This window comes from Phasianus colchicus, chromosome 9, assembly GCF_987193195.1.
Source record: "Phasianus colchicus chromosome 9, bPhaCol1.hap1.1, whole genome shotgun sequence".
NCBI classification, from domain to species: domain Eukaryota; kingdom Metazoa; phylum Chordata; class Aves; order Galliformes; family Phasianidae; genus Phasianus; species Phasianus colchicus.
Window position 1 is genome coordinate 8,216,996 of NC_143444.1, and position 14,627 is coordinate 8,231,622.

Below are 14,627 nucleotides of genomic sequence, written 5' to 3' on the forward strand. Positions count from 1 at the left end.
CGGGGGGGCGGAGAGCCGCCGCTGCCCCTTCCTCCCTCCTCCTCCTCCTCCTCCTCCTCCCCCCCCCCGCCTCCGTCCCTCCTCCTCGGGCTCCTCCGTGCCACTTTGAGGAGTCCGGAGCCGAACAAAAGCAGGAGGCGAGGGCCGGGGAAGGGGGGGTGGGGGGGATCGCCGCGTGCAGGCCCGGCCGGAGGGGGAGGCCCCGCTGCCGGGCGCGGAGCCGAGCGCGGAGGGTGGGGGAAAGTTTGGAGCCCACCCCCGCCGCGCTCCCGCCGAGCTCCGGCCCCGCGGCGCGGCGCTGCCATCGCGGGGGCCGCCCCGCTCCGCTCCGCGCCGCGCTCCGCCCCGCGGCGGCCGCTGCCCGCCGGCCCTGCCCGCCCCCCGCCGCCGCCTCCCGGGCCGCGCCGCGCTGCCCTGCTTTCGGAGTCGCCGCCGTTTCCCCTCCCTTCCCCGGAACCCCCCCTCCCTCCTCCCTCCCTCCCTCGTTCCATCCCTCCTCCTCTAGCAACCAAAGGGATTTTTTTCCCCTTTCTTTTCTCTCTCTCTCTCTCTCTTTTTTTTTTTTTTTTTTTGCTTTTTTTTTTTTTTCCTCCCTCTGTCTGTGTGTGTGTGTGTGCGTTTTTTTTTTTTTTCCCTCCTCCTTTTCCTCTCCACCGCCGAGCTGGAAGCCAGCGTGAAGGATAAATAATAAAAAAAAAAAAAAAAAAAAAAAAAAAAAAAAGCGAAGAGGAGGAAGAGGCTGCGGGGAGGAGGAGGGGGGGGAAGGAAAGAAGAAGAAGAAAGCGAGCAAGAAAAGAAAGCGCGGAGCCAGGCGGGCAGCCCAGCCGCCGCGGCCGGCAGCCAGCAGGGAGGCGGCGGAGCGGGAGCCGGCGGCCGGAGATGGACGAGCAGCCGCGGCTGATGCACACGCACAGCGGGGTGGGGATGCCGGGCCACCCGGGCCTGTCCCAGCACATGCAGGATGGACCAGGCGGGGCGGAGGGGGAGGCAGGCAGGAAGCAGGACATCGGAGACATCTTACAGCAGATCATGACCATCACGGACCAGAGTTTGGACGAGGCGCAGGCCAGGTGAGCGAGGGGCGGGCGCGGGGAAGTTTACCGGGGGGTGCCGGGGGGTGGGGAGCAGCCCGGCTCGCAGCCCTTTGTGCGGCTTTGTTGTGCGGCGGGAGGGCGGCTTCTCCCGTCCCCTCGGCTCGGGGGGCTGCTTCCCGTCCGTATTTCCTAACCCCCGCCCCGATGGAAACGTATTTTTTTCTCCCTTTCTTGTAACTTTGGGGCAGTTCCCCGCAGCCCGCTCGCTCCCGCAGCGCGGTGCCGCTGCCCGGTGGGGCCCAGCGCCGGCTTGGCGAGGCCGTGCTTCTCTGCTGGCACCGCCTGCCTTTCTGCCTTTAATTTTCTTCCCATGTTCTTATTCCACCCTCTCCTCCCTCCCCCCCCATAAATCCCAAGGTATTCTAAAAAAGAGGGAAAGGAAAGGCTGTAGGGTGTGTGGACTGATCTACCCTCCAGCGTGCGGCTCCCGAGGTGCGAGCAAAAGTTGGGGAGAGAAGAAAATCCCGTCTAACTAAAAGCACGGTTTGAGGGGTAAATAATGGTAATGAAAGAGTTGGTCGGTGTTGTCGGGGTGCGCTCAGAGTTCACCCGGCGTGGGGCCGTGGGGTGCAGTGCTGCTCCATCCCTGCTGCTGGGAGAAGGCACGGAACCACGGACACGCTTTGGGATGGCTTGCATGGGGAGCACAGCCCTGCAGTGCCCTCAGCAGCGTTCCTGGGAGCAGGAGGACAGAGGGCAGAGAGAGCTCTCTCCTCCTGAAAGTTGTGGGAATTATGAGCATTTAGGGTGCTTCATCAAACCAATCCAAATCAACGGCCCGGAGCAGAGCAGCCCCAGGGAAGCCCTAGAAGCAGCCTAGAAGGTGCTATTCCTGCACCATCCTCATAGGACTTTTTTTTTTTTTTATCCCAGAGCTGCCAAACACGCATTATTTAGCAGAGATCTTTGGCTTTGCATTTCCTGCACCCATCCAGCTATCGTAGGGGGTTTTGCTGCTTTTTTCTTCTTGTTGTTTTCCTTAAGTTTGGTACTCGGCCTCTGCCCCGGTGTGATTTGCAGGAGGGCCCCTCTGGTGCCCGTACGTGATTTGTGCACCCCAATGCCTGCTCCCATCTGATACGGGCACACCGTGGCTCCGCGAGGTTATCCACCTTTGGGAGGCTTCGTCGGCCACATAAATCTCTCCCAACATGTTGTGGGTGGTGGGGGAAGTGGTGTGAATGTTTGCCAGATGTTCACATCGGCTTCGCGTGTTGTTTCGGTTGGTAAACAGAAATCCCGTAACCGGCGCCTGCTAGGAGCAGCCCTTCATACAACACAGCCCTCGGCCGAGCCGTCATACGGCTGCAGGAGGAACCCACAGCCATCCCACCTTGCTGCTTTGCAGGCACCCAGCAGGCTGTGAAACCTGTCCGTCAAACCACCCCAAAAAGCTCTCCGTTCCCCCAAACCCACAGGCGGAGGGCGGCCAGCCCCGCAACACCGACCTCGAGGAGGGAGCACTGAGCGCAACGCCACCGCTTCCCAGCAGCGTCAGGCTGCTTTTGTAAATATTTCCTGCCCCAATTGCGAGGAATTCAACCCTGGCACCTGCCAAGAAGCTGGGTGCATGCAAGGAGTGCAGCACGGGTGCGGAGAGCCGGATTTATTTCTCCATCTGCGCGCGTGCCTGTGGCTGTGCATGTCGGTGCTCCAAGTTGGGCGCTGAAATTGCCCGGGTTGACAGCTCTCAGCAGAGGATGTTTCAGCACTGGGGGAAAGCAGGAGGGGGCTTTTTTCCTTTTTGCTTTGCAAGATTGAGGATGAAACACATGGCTGGCTTTAGTTTGGAGGTGGGAGATGGAGTGAGCCCGCTGCTGCGCTGTGTGTGTGTGAATGAGAGTTAAACCAAGCCTGGCTTCTGAGCCTCCTGGCTCGGGGAGCAGCTTGCCTCGAGAGCCGCTCAGTAGCAAATGTTGTATTCAAAGCCATTCAAAATTGGCCTCGTTTCTCCCCTTTCCACCAGGGAGATGCCTGCTGGCCGCTCCGGTGCCACATCCCTGAGGTCCTTGCAGGGCCCTACCCCAAACATCCCCCCACCCCCTGGGGTCCACCAAGGAGCTGCTGTGAATCTGGGAAAGTTGTGGCTGTATGACATCCTAACCTCACCCCTTTTTTCCTTTTCTCTGCAGGAAACACGCTTTAAACTGCCACAGGATGAAGCCGGCTCTTTTTAATGTCTTGTGTGAAATCAAAGAAAAAACAGGTAGGGAAGGCACGCCGTTGGTTCCGTGTTGTTTTTCTTTCTGCTCTTTGAAGGTGTTATTCCACAAAGTTTGTGACCCCCCCCCCCGCTCCAATCCGTGTGTGGGAGTGTTTAAGTGGGGAGAAACAACTCCCTGGTATGCAGTGCTTCTGGCGCTGGACTCGAGTGATGTGGTTTGTGTCTGCCGGGGAGAATAGTGTGGTTTAGTTCCTATTGTGGAGCCTCCTCTTATTCATTGTTTTTTGGGGGGTGAGGAGGGAAAAATGGGAAACGGTGCAGTTTCTCTCTTGCTCTGTTGTTGTGTTGTTTTGTTTTTTTTTTTCCTTAAAGCATGGCACTGCTTTAACAAAATAATTGACTGCAGGGTGTTGTGTGTGTAGGGGGGTAAAATAGTAGGGTTTTACTGCTATTCATGCTAAGGTAGACCTATAGGTTTCTTACTTTTTTTTTTTAAATAATTTTTAAGAAAGGGTTAAAATGCTCATGTCTGCCAATCATCCATCCCAGCTCCTGTAAGAGCAAGTTGTCAGCTGCCTTCAGTGAAAGCAATATATTAGATTGTTAGTTACTTTAGGGTACTGTTGTTTTATGACATGGGGTGTTCTCAGGCTTCTAAAGAAGCTAATGACATGAGAGCCTTGGCTCTGCCGTTTCCCACTTTCCAGACCTCCTACCATGTACTAACACACTTATAACACATCCCAGGGGGGCATTTAAATTTTAAAAGCAACAATTAAAAAATAGCAGTCATCAATCAAGGGTGATCTTAAACAACAGATGCTCAGGGAAGGACATTTAGCAACATGCACCACTTATTTATTTATTTGCCAGAATCCTTTTTTTTTTTTTTTTTTTTCTTCTTTTTTTTTTTTTCCTTCTCTTTTTGGTTGAGAGAAGGGCTGGGGGGTGGAAATAGGGAATAGCAGGAACACAGTGTGGAGGGCTGACTTGTGCTAATGCCTTTCAGGGCCAACCGGAGGTGCTCAGCGGGCTCTCAGCTGCCTGCTTTCAGCACACAGCAAAGTATTCGGCTCCCACCCCCCTCCCCTTTTACAACGAGGACTGTAACAGTCAATAATTCATATCTAAACCATATAAGCAAGGGCATGACATGAATGAAAGTGACAATAAATATGATTGCGCGCCCGGTTGATATACATTGATAGTTACACATAAAAGGGGAACAGCTTTCGGAAACCTGAGTCTGGGTCTTACTTTCTTTTTTTCTTAAATATATATGAAACCTCCTAGCGCGAGCAGCTGATTGAAAATACAATTACTTGACTCTTGCAATATATATGAAATGACTAAAGGGGCCTATTGTTAAACGTTGTTTGTGCAGCTTGTAGCACAGACAAAGCACCTACGATGGCATTCAGCTCCAAGCCCTCACCGAGCAGCCCTTCGTTGTGTCGTTTGCACAATAACACGCGCTGGGTTCTGTAGGGGAACCTCTGCGGAGTTGATGGTGTGTGTAAAGTGGTGGAGACTGTGTGTGAATACATTTTATGGCTGCTTTTTTCGAATTTTTGCTGTGTGCCCACCCTCCGAAAAAGGAGCCGTTGGGTTCTTCTCCTTCTTCTCCTTTTATTTTGCTTTAAGCAAAGAAAATGTTTGCTCATGTGTGTGCGGTGCTGCATGTGGCAATGTTTGGCAGGGTGACCGGCTCTGGTGCCAGGGCACTCATAAAGTTATGGGGTGGGGACAGGCACGGGGACTGGGCGCGTTCCTTCCCTTTAGCTGAGTGAAACCCGGAGAGGTGGTGAGCAGAGCTGTGCTGTTGGGGATGAGTGATGTTCAGGTGTGGGTTGGGGCCGTCTTACACTTCTAAAATTGTGTTTGCTGCTGTTGAGCATGGGTTACGTGGATGCACTGCTGCTGTACGGCAGCCTCTGAGGAGGCTGAACGGAGGTGGCTCTTGGAGCGTAGTTTATCTCCCCTTGGATATGGTGAATTTTGCTTTGCAAATTAAAGAAACCTCCTCCCCTTTCCCCCATCTGCATCCCCAAAAGTCACACTTTGTCAGCGAGCAAACGACCAGATGGTATTTTTCTTTCATTATTGCTTGGTGGGCCCGGCAGTGGCAGGAGGCTTGCCTGCTTTTCCTGGGGCCGAGGGCCCTGCGTTCTCCCTTTGGTTGCAGGAGTCTGTGCAGGCAAGCAGTGCCGTGTAAGCTGAGCCGACCTCTCCCTCAACTCTTCCCCTTTGGGTTCCCTTTCTGCGTCGTGGGAGCTGCTGCTGGAGATGCTGTCAGTGGGCACTGAGGGGTTTTTGGCAGTGCCTGATGCAGCCTCCCCCGGCGCTGTGATGTGCGGTAGCATTTGCTCAGTTGCCCGCTGCCTGATTTAAGTGACTCCAGAGCCTCACGGAGACTTTACCACCGTCTCTCGCAGCGTTATGGATAATATTTCATAGCGCTAACGTTGCCTGAGCAAACCCAAAGTGTCTATAAAGTTTGCAGAAAAAGAGGTCGTCTTTACTGGCCGAAAAGTTCCCTTCCGCACTCGTCCCCTTCAATTATATTCACGCACTTATAATCATTTTCTCATCTCTTTTCTAAAGCTCAGCAGTTGGAATCCATCGGTTGCGTTTTGTCTGCAGGCTCTCTCCTTTGGGCGATGTTTGTTTAGAAGTAGTAAAAGTTGGGAGCATCGGTCCGGATGGAAGCACGCAGGGGAAGAATCGCCGCTTGGATGTCGGCGCGAGTTGCCGGCGCTCATTTGGTGTGCGTTCACTTGCAGTTGGCTGCTTTGTTATGAGCTGGAGGGGCAGGACTGCCTTCAAATGGCTGGCTGGCTTTTTGGAATAATAATTATGGAAATGGGAGGCATTGTTGTCCGGAATACAATCGATTCCTCCGTCGATAGGGTTGAAATCGGAAATCGCGTTGCGGATTTACAGAAAGTTTGAAGGCAGGGAGGGATAGGGGCTCTGACTCTGTGTCCTCTCTCCCCCCTCCCTTGTGTTGGTTTTTTTTTTTTTTTTTTTCCCCTTTTCTTTAAGCTGTTCTCTGCATGAGCAGAATAGCTAAGCAGAAGAAGCAGGCAAGACGTGCAGACGTGGGGTCCTTGGATGGCAAACTGGAAAATATCTGCTGTCAAAATGCAGCGGCGTCTCTCGGCTGCGAGCCTCCAGCGCCCATCTCACTGCTGGGCACCGGCAGAGGCGAGCGCAGGATATAGGGCTGCTTAATCTCATTCCTCCTCCTTAAGAGCTTTTCCTATCGTTTCACTTTCTCTGCTCTTTTGGGGGAGGTGAGGGCGTAGGGTGCGCAGTACTTCTGTCAAGGCCCTGACTTCTTCCCCCAGAGCCCCCGCTCGGCTTTTCGCAGCCCTTCTGCGGCGCAGGGATTGGAGTTGAGTAGAAAAGCGTGCGTACAGCCAATGGATGGAATTTACTAAGTGGAATATTTATAGACAGCACTGATTAGCCGTGCAATTGTTGTCGAATAATGGGTTTGTTTCTTTAATTTTAGAACATAATAGCTATATAAGGTGCCTCTCAGCTACCTTTCCCCGCGCATTATCTTCACCAAACTTAACTCAAATCAGATCTTTGGAGGAGGCAGGATTTTTTTTTCCCCTTCTTTTTCTTCCTTAACACCCCTTTGTTCTCTCCAGCTCTGTGTTCAATTAACACCCCCATCACAGAACTGTAGTCTTTTTTTTTTTTTTAATGTCTGTTACTGTATTTCACTTCTGACACCTCTCTTATTATCCTTGCCTGCCGTTTCTCTTTAATCTAGCAATTACGTTACGGGGTTTCTTTCTCTTCCTGCCCCCTAAACCCCTCCAGCGGAGGCACGGGATGAGGGGCAGCATGCCATGCATGGGGCTGGTCCTCCCTGGGGTCTGAGGGTCCCTATGGAGGAAGAGCAGAATGTTTTGTCCCTTTCCCTTCGGCCCTGCTGAGAGCAAGGCCTGTGTGTGCGGGGAAACCTCTGTGCAGCTCCGGGTAATTGCTTCCAGAAACCCACTGCCTTCAAGGGAAGGGAATGTGCAAGGGCTGAAAGATGGGGATGATCTGAAAGGGTGGAAAGATAGGGATGATGGTATGGGAGGAAAATGGTGTCTGGGAGATGTTGGCTTGAGGGGGTCAGGCTGCGTGGCTGCAAGGGGAGTCGGCGCACTCAGGGGCTAGCTGTGGGGATGGAACCCAGTCACCTTAATGGGAAGGCTCCAGTACAACCCAATGACTCGCAGGGCAGCAGCGGGCTGCGTCTGTGGGGAATGGCCTGTGGGGTGGGATCTGTGAAGCAGTGAGTGCTTTTCTCTGAGCTTTCCTCCTCAAACAAGATGTTGTCCATCAGAGCCTGTCGAGGACGGGTAGCGTCGCAGCAGCGTGCTTGCAGTGAGATTGCTCTTTCTTCCTTTTAATTTTGTATTTTCTCCCTCTCCCCTGGTAGCATGTGGCTGGAGCTCTTTGAACGGAGCAGGCTTAATTAGTTTAATCAAAATTGGCCTCCTGCAATTCACCAGGGCAGGAGGTGGAAGCGGGGGCTGCCAGCAGGCTCCTCACCCCCTCCCCTCAGGCAGTGCAGCGAGGCCATGGCTGGGCCTTATTGCTCCGTGCTCTTTGGGGAGAGAATTCCCCAAACGTGAGGTCTTTGTTCCGAGATTGGCTTTTATTTGGGGTGCCTGGTGTCGAATCAACTTCCCTGTGGTTGCAGGCCTGTGGGGTTAGCTGCTGAGCCCCCCCACCCCAGTTGCTTGCAGGCAAGGGGCTGAGTCCCCTATACCAACATCCTCCTGTCCCTGGTTTAGGGGCAAATGCTGGAAAAATACCCACATAAACCACATTTAACAACTAATGGCGATGTCCTCTTAAGGACATGTTAGGGGTCTTCACCATCCCGTGGGTTTCTGTCCACCCTCCCCGTGAGTGCTCTTGGCAGCAAAATGCTGTGGTTAAGTCCAGTCTGGGGAAGGAGGGTCTGTTATTGGGCTGTGTAGTTCTAAACGAGAAACTCAGAAGATCTTTCAGGCCTAAATTTCTCCAGGGAAAACAGCTCTAGTTCCCTTATTTGAGAGCTGCAAAGGGATTTCCCCCTTTGAGCGCTGACTGTCTGCAAGCAGAGCTTTTCTAAACGGTCTCAAATGTTGGATTTATTCCTGTTAGCAGGCTTGTGCTCTGTGTGCTGGCCCTGGCTTTGAGGGCAGCAGCTGTAAACAAAATGCAGAGAAACTCTGAGACAATTTCATCATGGGTTTTTTTCCACTTTTTTTTTTTTTTTCCCCCTTGTCACAAGGAAATTACTGCATGCAGCAGTTCTTTAGGGGAGCAGGGTGGTGTTTTAAATGTAAATGGTTTTGTTTGCAGTGAGATGCACTAGGCTATGCTGCTATTTGTGCTTCTGCTGAATCAGAGCTGGAGATTTTGGCAGGGAGAACAGAGAAATAAGGGATTCCTCCTTTGTCGCTGGTGTAGCACCTCATTTCCCAGCTCTTTCTTTAATCCAGGAGCTGCTGTGCTCTCTGTTGTTGAAGCTCTGCAGAGGATTTTGTGATCTTTTGAGGAGCTGTATTAAGCATTTTCCTGTCTCTTTCTCTTCCTGCGTTTGGACTTAGGGTGCTTTGGGATGCAGGGAGCCTGTGCTGTTGGTTCTGTGCAACGAAGGGGCTGTTTGCAATGCATGCAGCTGGTGTAAAATAAAGGTCTCCAGGCAGGAGCAGGGGGTGAGTTTGTGTCCAGATAAATGAGATACATATTTCTAGCTCTTTGATTTTTTTTCTTTTTTTTCTCGCTCCCTTGTATTTGTAGGGCAATTTCCTTAGGCAGTGAGTTTCTTTATTCTATGCTTGGTTTGGGGGTTCATGTGGGGGAAGCAGCGTGTTCCTGGAGGGCTCCCCAGTCCTGTGTTGAATATTTTGCTTCTGGGTGCCAGAAGGAACACTCCCTTGCACAGCTAGGATATATGCTTTCCTGCCTGTACAGCACCTAACACAAGGGAACTCGGTCCTGATTCGGCCTTTTGAAGGAGGTAATGTGATTTACAGCAGTGGATCTGGTTAATAATCTATAGCAGCTTCTGTATACTCAAGGGCTGCTTTTATTCCCAGCCAGGTGTTTGCAGGCTGGATCAATACATCCCTGTTTGCATGGGGACAGTCCATAATCTAATAAACCTGGGCCCTTCCCCACCTCAGCCTGTGCACCTTGGCTTTCCCTGGACATCCACGCAGAAACTGTTCTGGTTTGGTTGCCCTGGCAAGTGTTCAGGAGGGTGGCAGAGCTGTTTGGGAACGTTATCAGGCTTCCTGACTGCCAGTCTGGAGTAGCACGTGATGCCTAAATGCTGCCAGGTTGCATTAGGTGCCAATATAACAACCTCTGCCCAACCACCCAACTCAGTGGTTTGAAAGGCTGGGCAGTCAGCTTCTGCATACGTTCCGTCTCAGGGGCACTGCTTCCCCCAGCAATTGGCTTAAATAACACAAGGTGATGGGCACTATGGGTATAAATTGCAGAAAGCCATGGCCTGGGGAGGCTGTGGGCTGCATACATTATGGCATGGAGCTATCAGGCCACCAGCAAGGCCTTCACATGCTGCAGTGCTCAGGCTGGGGCATTGCTTGGGCTGGAATTGGGATGGGAAGAAAAAGGCACTGAAGAATTATATCTCTTGGCCTTGCTCACGAGCCCTGCCCTTGTGTGTTGCTTTTTTTTTTCTTAAAGTCAGAACAATGTGATCCTGAGAGACTGCAGTCCTGCAGCCATGTGTAAGCTGTGGAAGGGGGTGTGCTGGGTGGGGAGAGCCCGCTGTGCCCTGCTGCAGGACTGGGGGCCGTTCCCTGGTCCAGGAACAAGCCTGCACATCTGCTGCCTGTTGTAAAACATAGCAGGTTGGCCCTGAATGCCATCTTCAGCTTTCACATCTTTCAGAAGGCTTAGCTAACTTCTAGGGACACCCCAAAATGGGCTCTAGGAGGGGAGTCTTGCAGCTTAGGGTGCTTCTGTTGTCTCAGCTGTGTGTTTTTTAATCAGGATCTCCTCTCTGTAGAGTCACCTTTTCTCTGCTCGCCTTCTGTTGGTGGCTGCTAATCTCCCTTCCCCAGCCCTTAATAGCTTTCTGGTGAGCAGAGCTGGGGAATGGAGGGAGGAATCCAGGCGATGGCTTGGCTGGGAAAACCTCTGCATACAGATTGTGCTTTACCACCTACTTCCCCTAGAGCCGGCAGCGCTGTGCTGGGGAATGGCCTTGCCTGTCCCCGGGCCGTGCACACTGAGGAGCATTTTGGGGAGCTGATGAAGCAGATCACAGCGATCCCCTCCGACACCCAGGGAGCAGTGCGTTGTCACTGTCCTCGCCCTGTCCAGCGTGTTCAGTTTGCATGGCCTTTTATTTATAGAAGCCTTACCCGAAATAGCTTTTTGCCTTGCCTTGAGCCCGAAGGATTGTTTCCCACCCTCTTAAAAATACACAGATCAATTGAAACCCCACAGATCAGCCAGTGCTGATCGCAACAAGATGAAATAACTTTGCCATTTTACTTCAGTCTTGATGGAAAAACAAACAGAGCTGCAAGTGGACCCAGCCTGACTTTGTTGCGGACGGCTGGACTTGTTTCTCATCCGAGTCCAGGCTGAGAAACTCGGTTCCTTGCTTCTCTCCCTCTCTGCCTGCATGGCGTTTTGTAACTACACATTTGGCCTAGCCTGGCCGGCCTGCCTCTCCTTGTTACCAGAAGAGGAAAATCAAGTTTCTCTCCTGGTTGGATAACATTTTCAAATTCCAGAGTGATGTCGATTAGCAAAATTAACAGTGGCAGGTTAAGCGGCAGAAATACCGTTCCAGTTGCTAAGTGTGCACTGTTCCTTGCTGCTCCCTTCCTAACTTCGGCGGTCCCAATCCTGCGCACGCTTCCGCAGTGCAGGTTTCTTTCTTTCTAATTCAGCACGACTCTTTCCTTTGACACTCGATATGCACGGGGCTGAAGCCAAAATGAAAGTGAATCTGCCTACAACTCTCCGAAACGTGCCTTTCTCGTTTCAGCATTAATGTTTCAAAACCCAAGCTGCTTGTGGGTGTGCATCTGCTTGTTTACACAGCTCCTTCTTTTCTCACGCACGGTGATTTTCAGGTGAAACATCAGGAATGATACAATACCTGGCGCCTGCTGGTTGCACCTCTGGGTGGATTGGTCTCCAGCTTTTAACTTGAGCAGGCCCTATCCTTAAAAAGGTTGCAAATGTATCGATTCAGTCCTGAGTGGTTGTTTTTTTTTTTAGCTTGTGATTAGTATGGGGTGTATTGCAGATCTCTGTACAAAAGGCTCAGCCCACAGGTTAAGGGAAATGAGTTGGAAGTCGGTAGATTCTGAGCTGGTAGCTCGGGATGCAACCTATCCTGGTAAGTTGGTGCTTTCTGCTTCGCAGGGCACTTGCTCCCGTGTGCCTTCTAAGGACTGGGAGGCTTGCACATCCCTGTTCCCAGTGCAGGGAGCAGGTGGCAGGGGTGGTGTTTTTCTAGGGTGATAATACATCCCCCAAAATCCTGGCTGCTGGAGCTGGTGAGCAGATGTGACGTACCGATCGGTATCGGCGATGGGGAGTTGCAATATACTTTGCTAATGGAGAAAAATCTGAGGAGCGGTTCCCTGATTTACGCTTTCAGCAGTGTGAAATGAAGCAATGTGAAGCGCTTTGCTCAGCAAGCTCTTAGCAGCCTGCTTTTCCCTTTGAACCTCACACAGAATTTCCCAAAGAGGTCTGCTCCTTAACTTCATCACACCGATACAGGTGCTCTGTTTGGAGGCACAGAGCCTTCTGCGTGCACTCAGAGAGGCAAAGCATCTCCTTTTATCCCTAGGCTTGTTGCATGGGGCAAGCAGTGCTGGCTTCTGCCAAGCCCCACCGCAGTCCTGTCCCCCAGTGACCACAAGGTCATGCAGCACAGTAACACATTTCAATATATGTATATTCTGCTCTCCCTCAAATAGTTAAATGTGGTTCTTCTGGTCCGGGCGCTGCTGGTGGAAGTGTCCCTGGAAGGATTATCTGGAGGAGCGACTGGGCTGGGGCTGCTTCTCTCCCGAAGGTCCCTGGCTGCTATTTGCACATCTCGAGGTCTGATTGTGGCTGGCATTTCCCTGCTTGGCTGGAATTTACTTTCCTTCTGGCGAGGGCATTCGGTAACATTTGCGCACCTGGGCCGCTTAAGCTTTGGAGGGGTTGGGGGAATATGGCAGAGAAGGTCACGGGGCAAAAGTGATCTTTTGTCTCTGCTGTTCTTTATTGGCAGCAGGCAGCGGTGGGAGCAGCTGTTAGGCACTGTGTCCTCCACCCAGCAGAAGGAGGGAAACCGCATTATGGAGCATGATGGTGCCCGTGCTGCCATCTGGGCCCTGCTGGGTTGGATGCTGGGTGGATCATTGTTGGCCCAGGCTGCAGAGCTCCGAGCCTGCTTGGTTTCGTTCCTTTTGTTGTGGTGATGGAGCAGTTGGGTAACCAGATCTGGGTTTGCAGGTGTTCTGTTTATTTTATTTTTTCCTATCATGGAAGACTTGTATTTGCATTTGGATAGGGGTGAGGTGTGCCACTGGAAGGGAGCAGAGCGATGCCTGGAGTGACAAAAGGAGGACAGGGGTGACATGTGCTAGTGTATGGAGGTTTAGGAAGACCGTCCTGGGGCAAATGGAGATTGTTTGCCTCAAAAAGCCATGTATAATGTGAAACGAGATAAAATACAGAGAAGGATAGAGGTAGAGGAAGTCCATGATCTTTAAATGAATCTGAGGCTGTACAGCAGAAAGGTGTACAGTCCATGCTGATGGCAGGACCGGCTTTCTTTTCCCTTTTCTGCGGTGTTTGATTAGGGCTTGGAAACAGTCCCTGGCAATGCTGAGGTGCTCCATGGGCAGATAGCAAGCAGGCTGCACACAGACAGCAAGCGTTGTAGCGTGCGGTGCTTCATGTCTTGATGGCCCCAATTAGAACTGCTTGGATTTGGGGTCTGGTGCTCGCAGAAGGAATGTTGCAGAGCCCTAGTTTAGGAAGGGAGAGTTTGAGTGAGTTGAATCCTAGAACTGCTTGAGTTGGAAGGGATTCTTGAGGTCTTTTAGTCTGACTCTCCTGTGATGACCAGGGACATCACAGCTGCTGGAAGATCCCTCCTGCTCATTGGTGTGGTTTGGCCACAGCATGCTGTAGGCCTGCGTGGAGCTGGCTGGATCCTGAATATCGAGGCACGTGGCTGTAGGCAAGGGCGGAGGACAGACCTGCCTTATTATACGTAGGCTGTGATTGAGAAAGGAACTGCACAATTAGGATAGGTCCCTGCGGTTTGTGTTTGAAAGGAACTCCATTAGGATAATTTTTGAGCTCCTGTTTAATCAGGAGGCTGTCTGTTGATTAAAATGGAAACTACCTGCTCAGGTCCTGAGCCTTGCTGGTGTGTGTGGCAGGCCTCCATCGCTCCGAGTCCCATCGTCCTGGTCCCTTCTGGTTTCCCTTTGATTGTATTTGCTTTTCCCTTTGGGGCTGCGGACCTGGGCAGAGGCAGCGAGGCCCTGAGGTGTGTGTGTGATGTTCTCCCTGCTGCCCATGGGCTCCTGTTAGGTGCTCTGCCCACCCTCCAGCTCCTCGTCCGCACTCCGGGAGGCCGTAGTGATGGTCTCATCTGTCAGGCAGCTCATCTTGGGCTCCTTCCAAGGGTCCCCTTGGCCCAGGGCTGGAGTAGCTCAAGCCGTGGCCGTGCTGCTGGGAGGGGGCTCTCGCTGATGGGTCTTTTGGGCCTTTCTGCAGTGAGCAGTGGAGCAGGCTCCTCCAAACCACACCATGTTTTGTCTGTGGAGACAGCTTGTCCTGGCACATTCTGCTGTGTAATTTAGAGGCAGCCCCTGGGGACTGGCAGTGCTCGGAGCAGTGTTCTTCTGTCAGAGGTCCCAGGCGGTGCCTCAGTGTTCCCTCCTAGCATGTGCTCCTGGGGGACGTGGAGGAGGCTGGCAGCAGAGGGAGGACCCCATGTTCCCAGCTTCTGCAAATAAGTTGTCTCTTCACCTGGTTCCTCTGCAGAAATGAGCTTGTTTCCCATTCCTCTCTTTTCTCTCTGGTCTTTGCGTGCAGTGGGTGGATCTGTGGGAGGGCTGGAGCTGCATGTAGCTTTGCATAGAACTCGAGCCCTGATCCTTTCTGCCTCCATGAGTTCCAGCTCTGCTTTCCCTATCCTGCCTGGTACTGAGCAGACGGGCCAGGCTGGAACTTGAGTCAGCGCTTCCTTGGTCAGCTCTGCAGCTCTCCATGTCCTGCACTGGGTGTGCTGGGCGTTGCATGAGGAGTAAAACTTCTGTATTGATCAGGACTGTGTGTTCTGCATGCTATGGCCTCAG

General features: G+C 52.4%; 1 protein-coding gene across 2 annotated transcripts in view; it reads left to right on the forward strand.

Moving 5' to 3' along the window:
- Nucleotides 1-482: 482 nt before the first annotated feature.
- The window catches only part of PBX1 (PBX homeobox 1), a 107,147-nt gene continuing 93,002 nt past the window's right edge, over nucleotides 483-14,627 (forward strand). Inside the window, exons 1-2 of one of the 2 annotated variants that reach the window (XM_031595651.2) lie at nucleotides 483-1,070; nucleotides 3,227-3,300. In XM_031595651.2, coding sequence (XP_031451511.1) covers nucleotides 880-1,070; nucleotides 3,227-3,300 — 265 coding nt within the window. In that variant the 5' untranslated portion in view covers nucleotides 483-879. The remainder of the gene's footprint in view (nucleotides 1,071-3,226; nucleotides 3,301-14,627) is intronic. The other variant, XM_031595652.2, reaches the window with a different exon arrangement.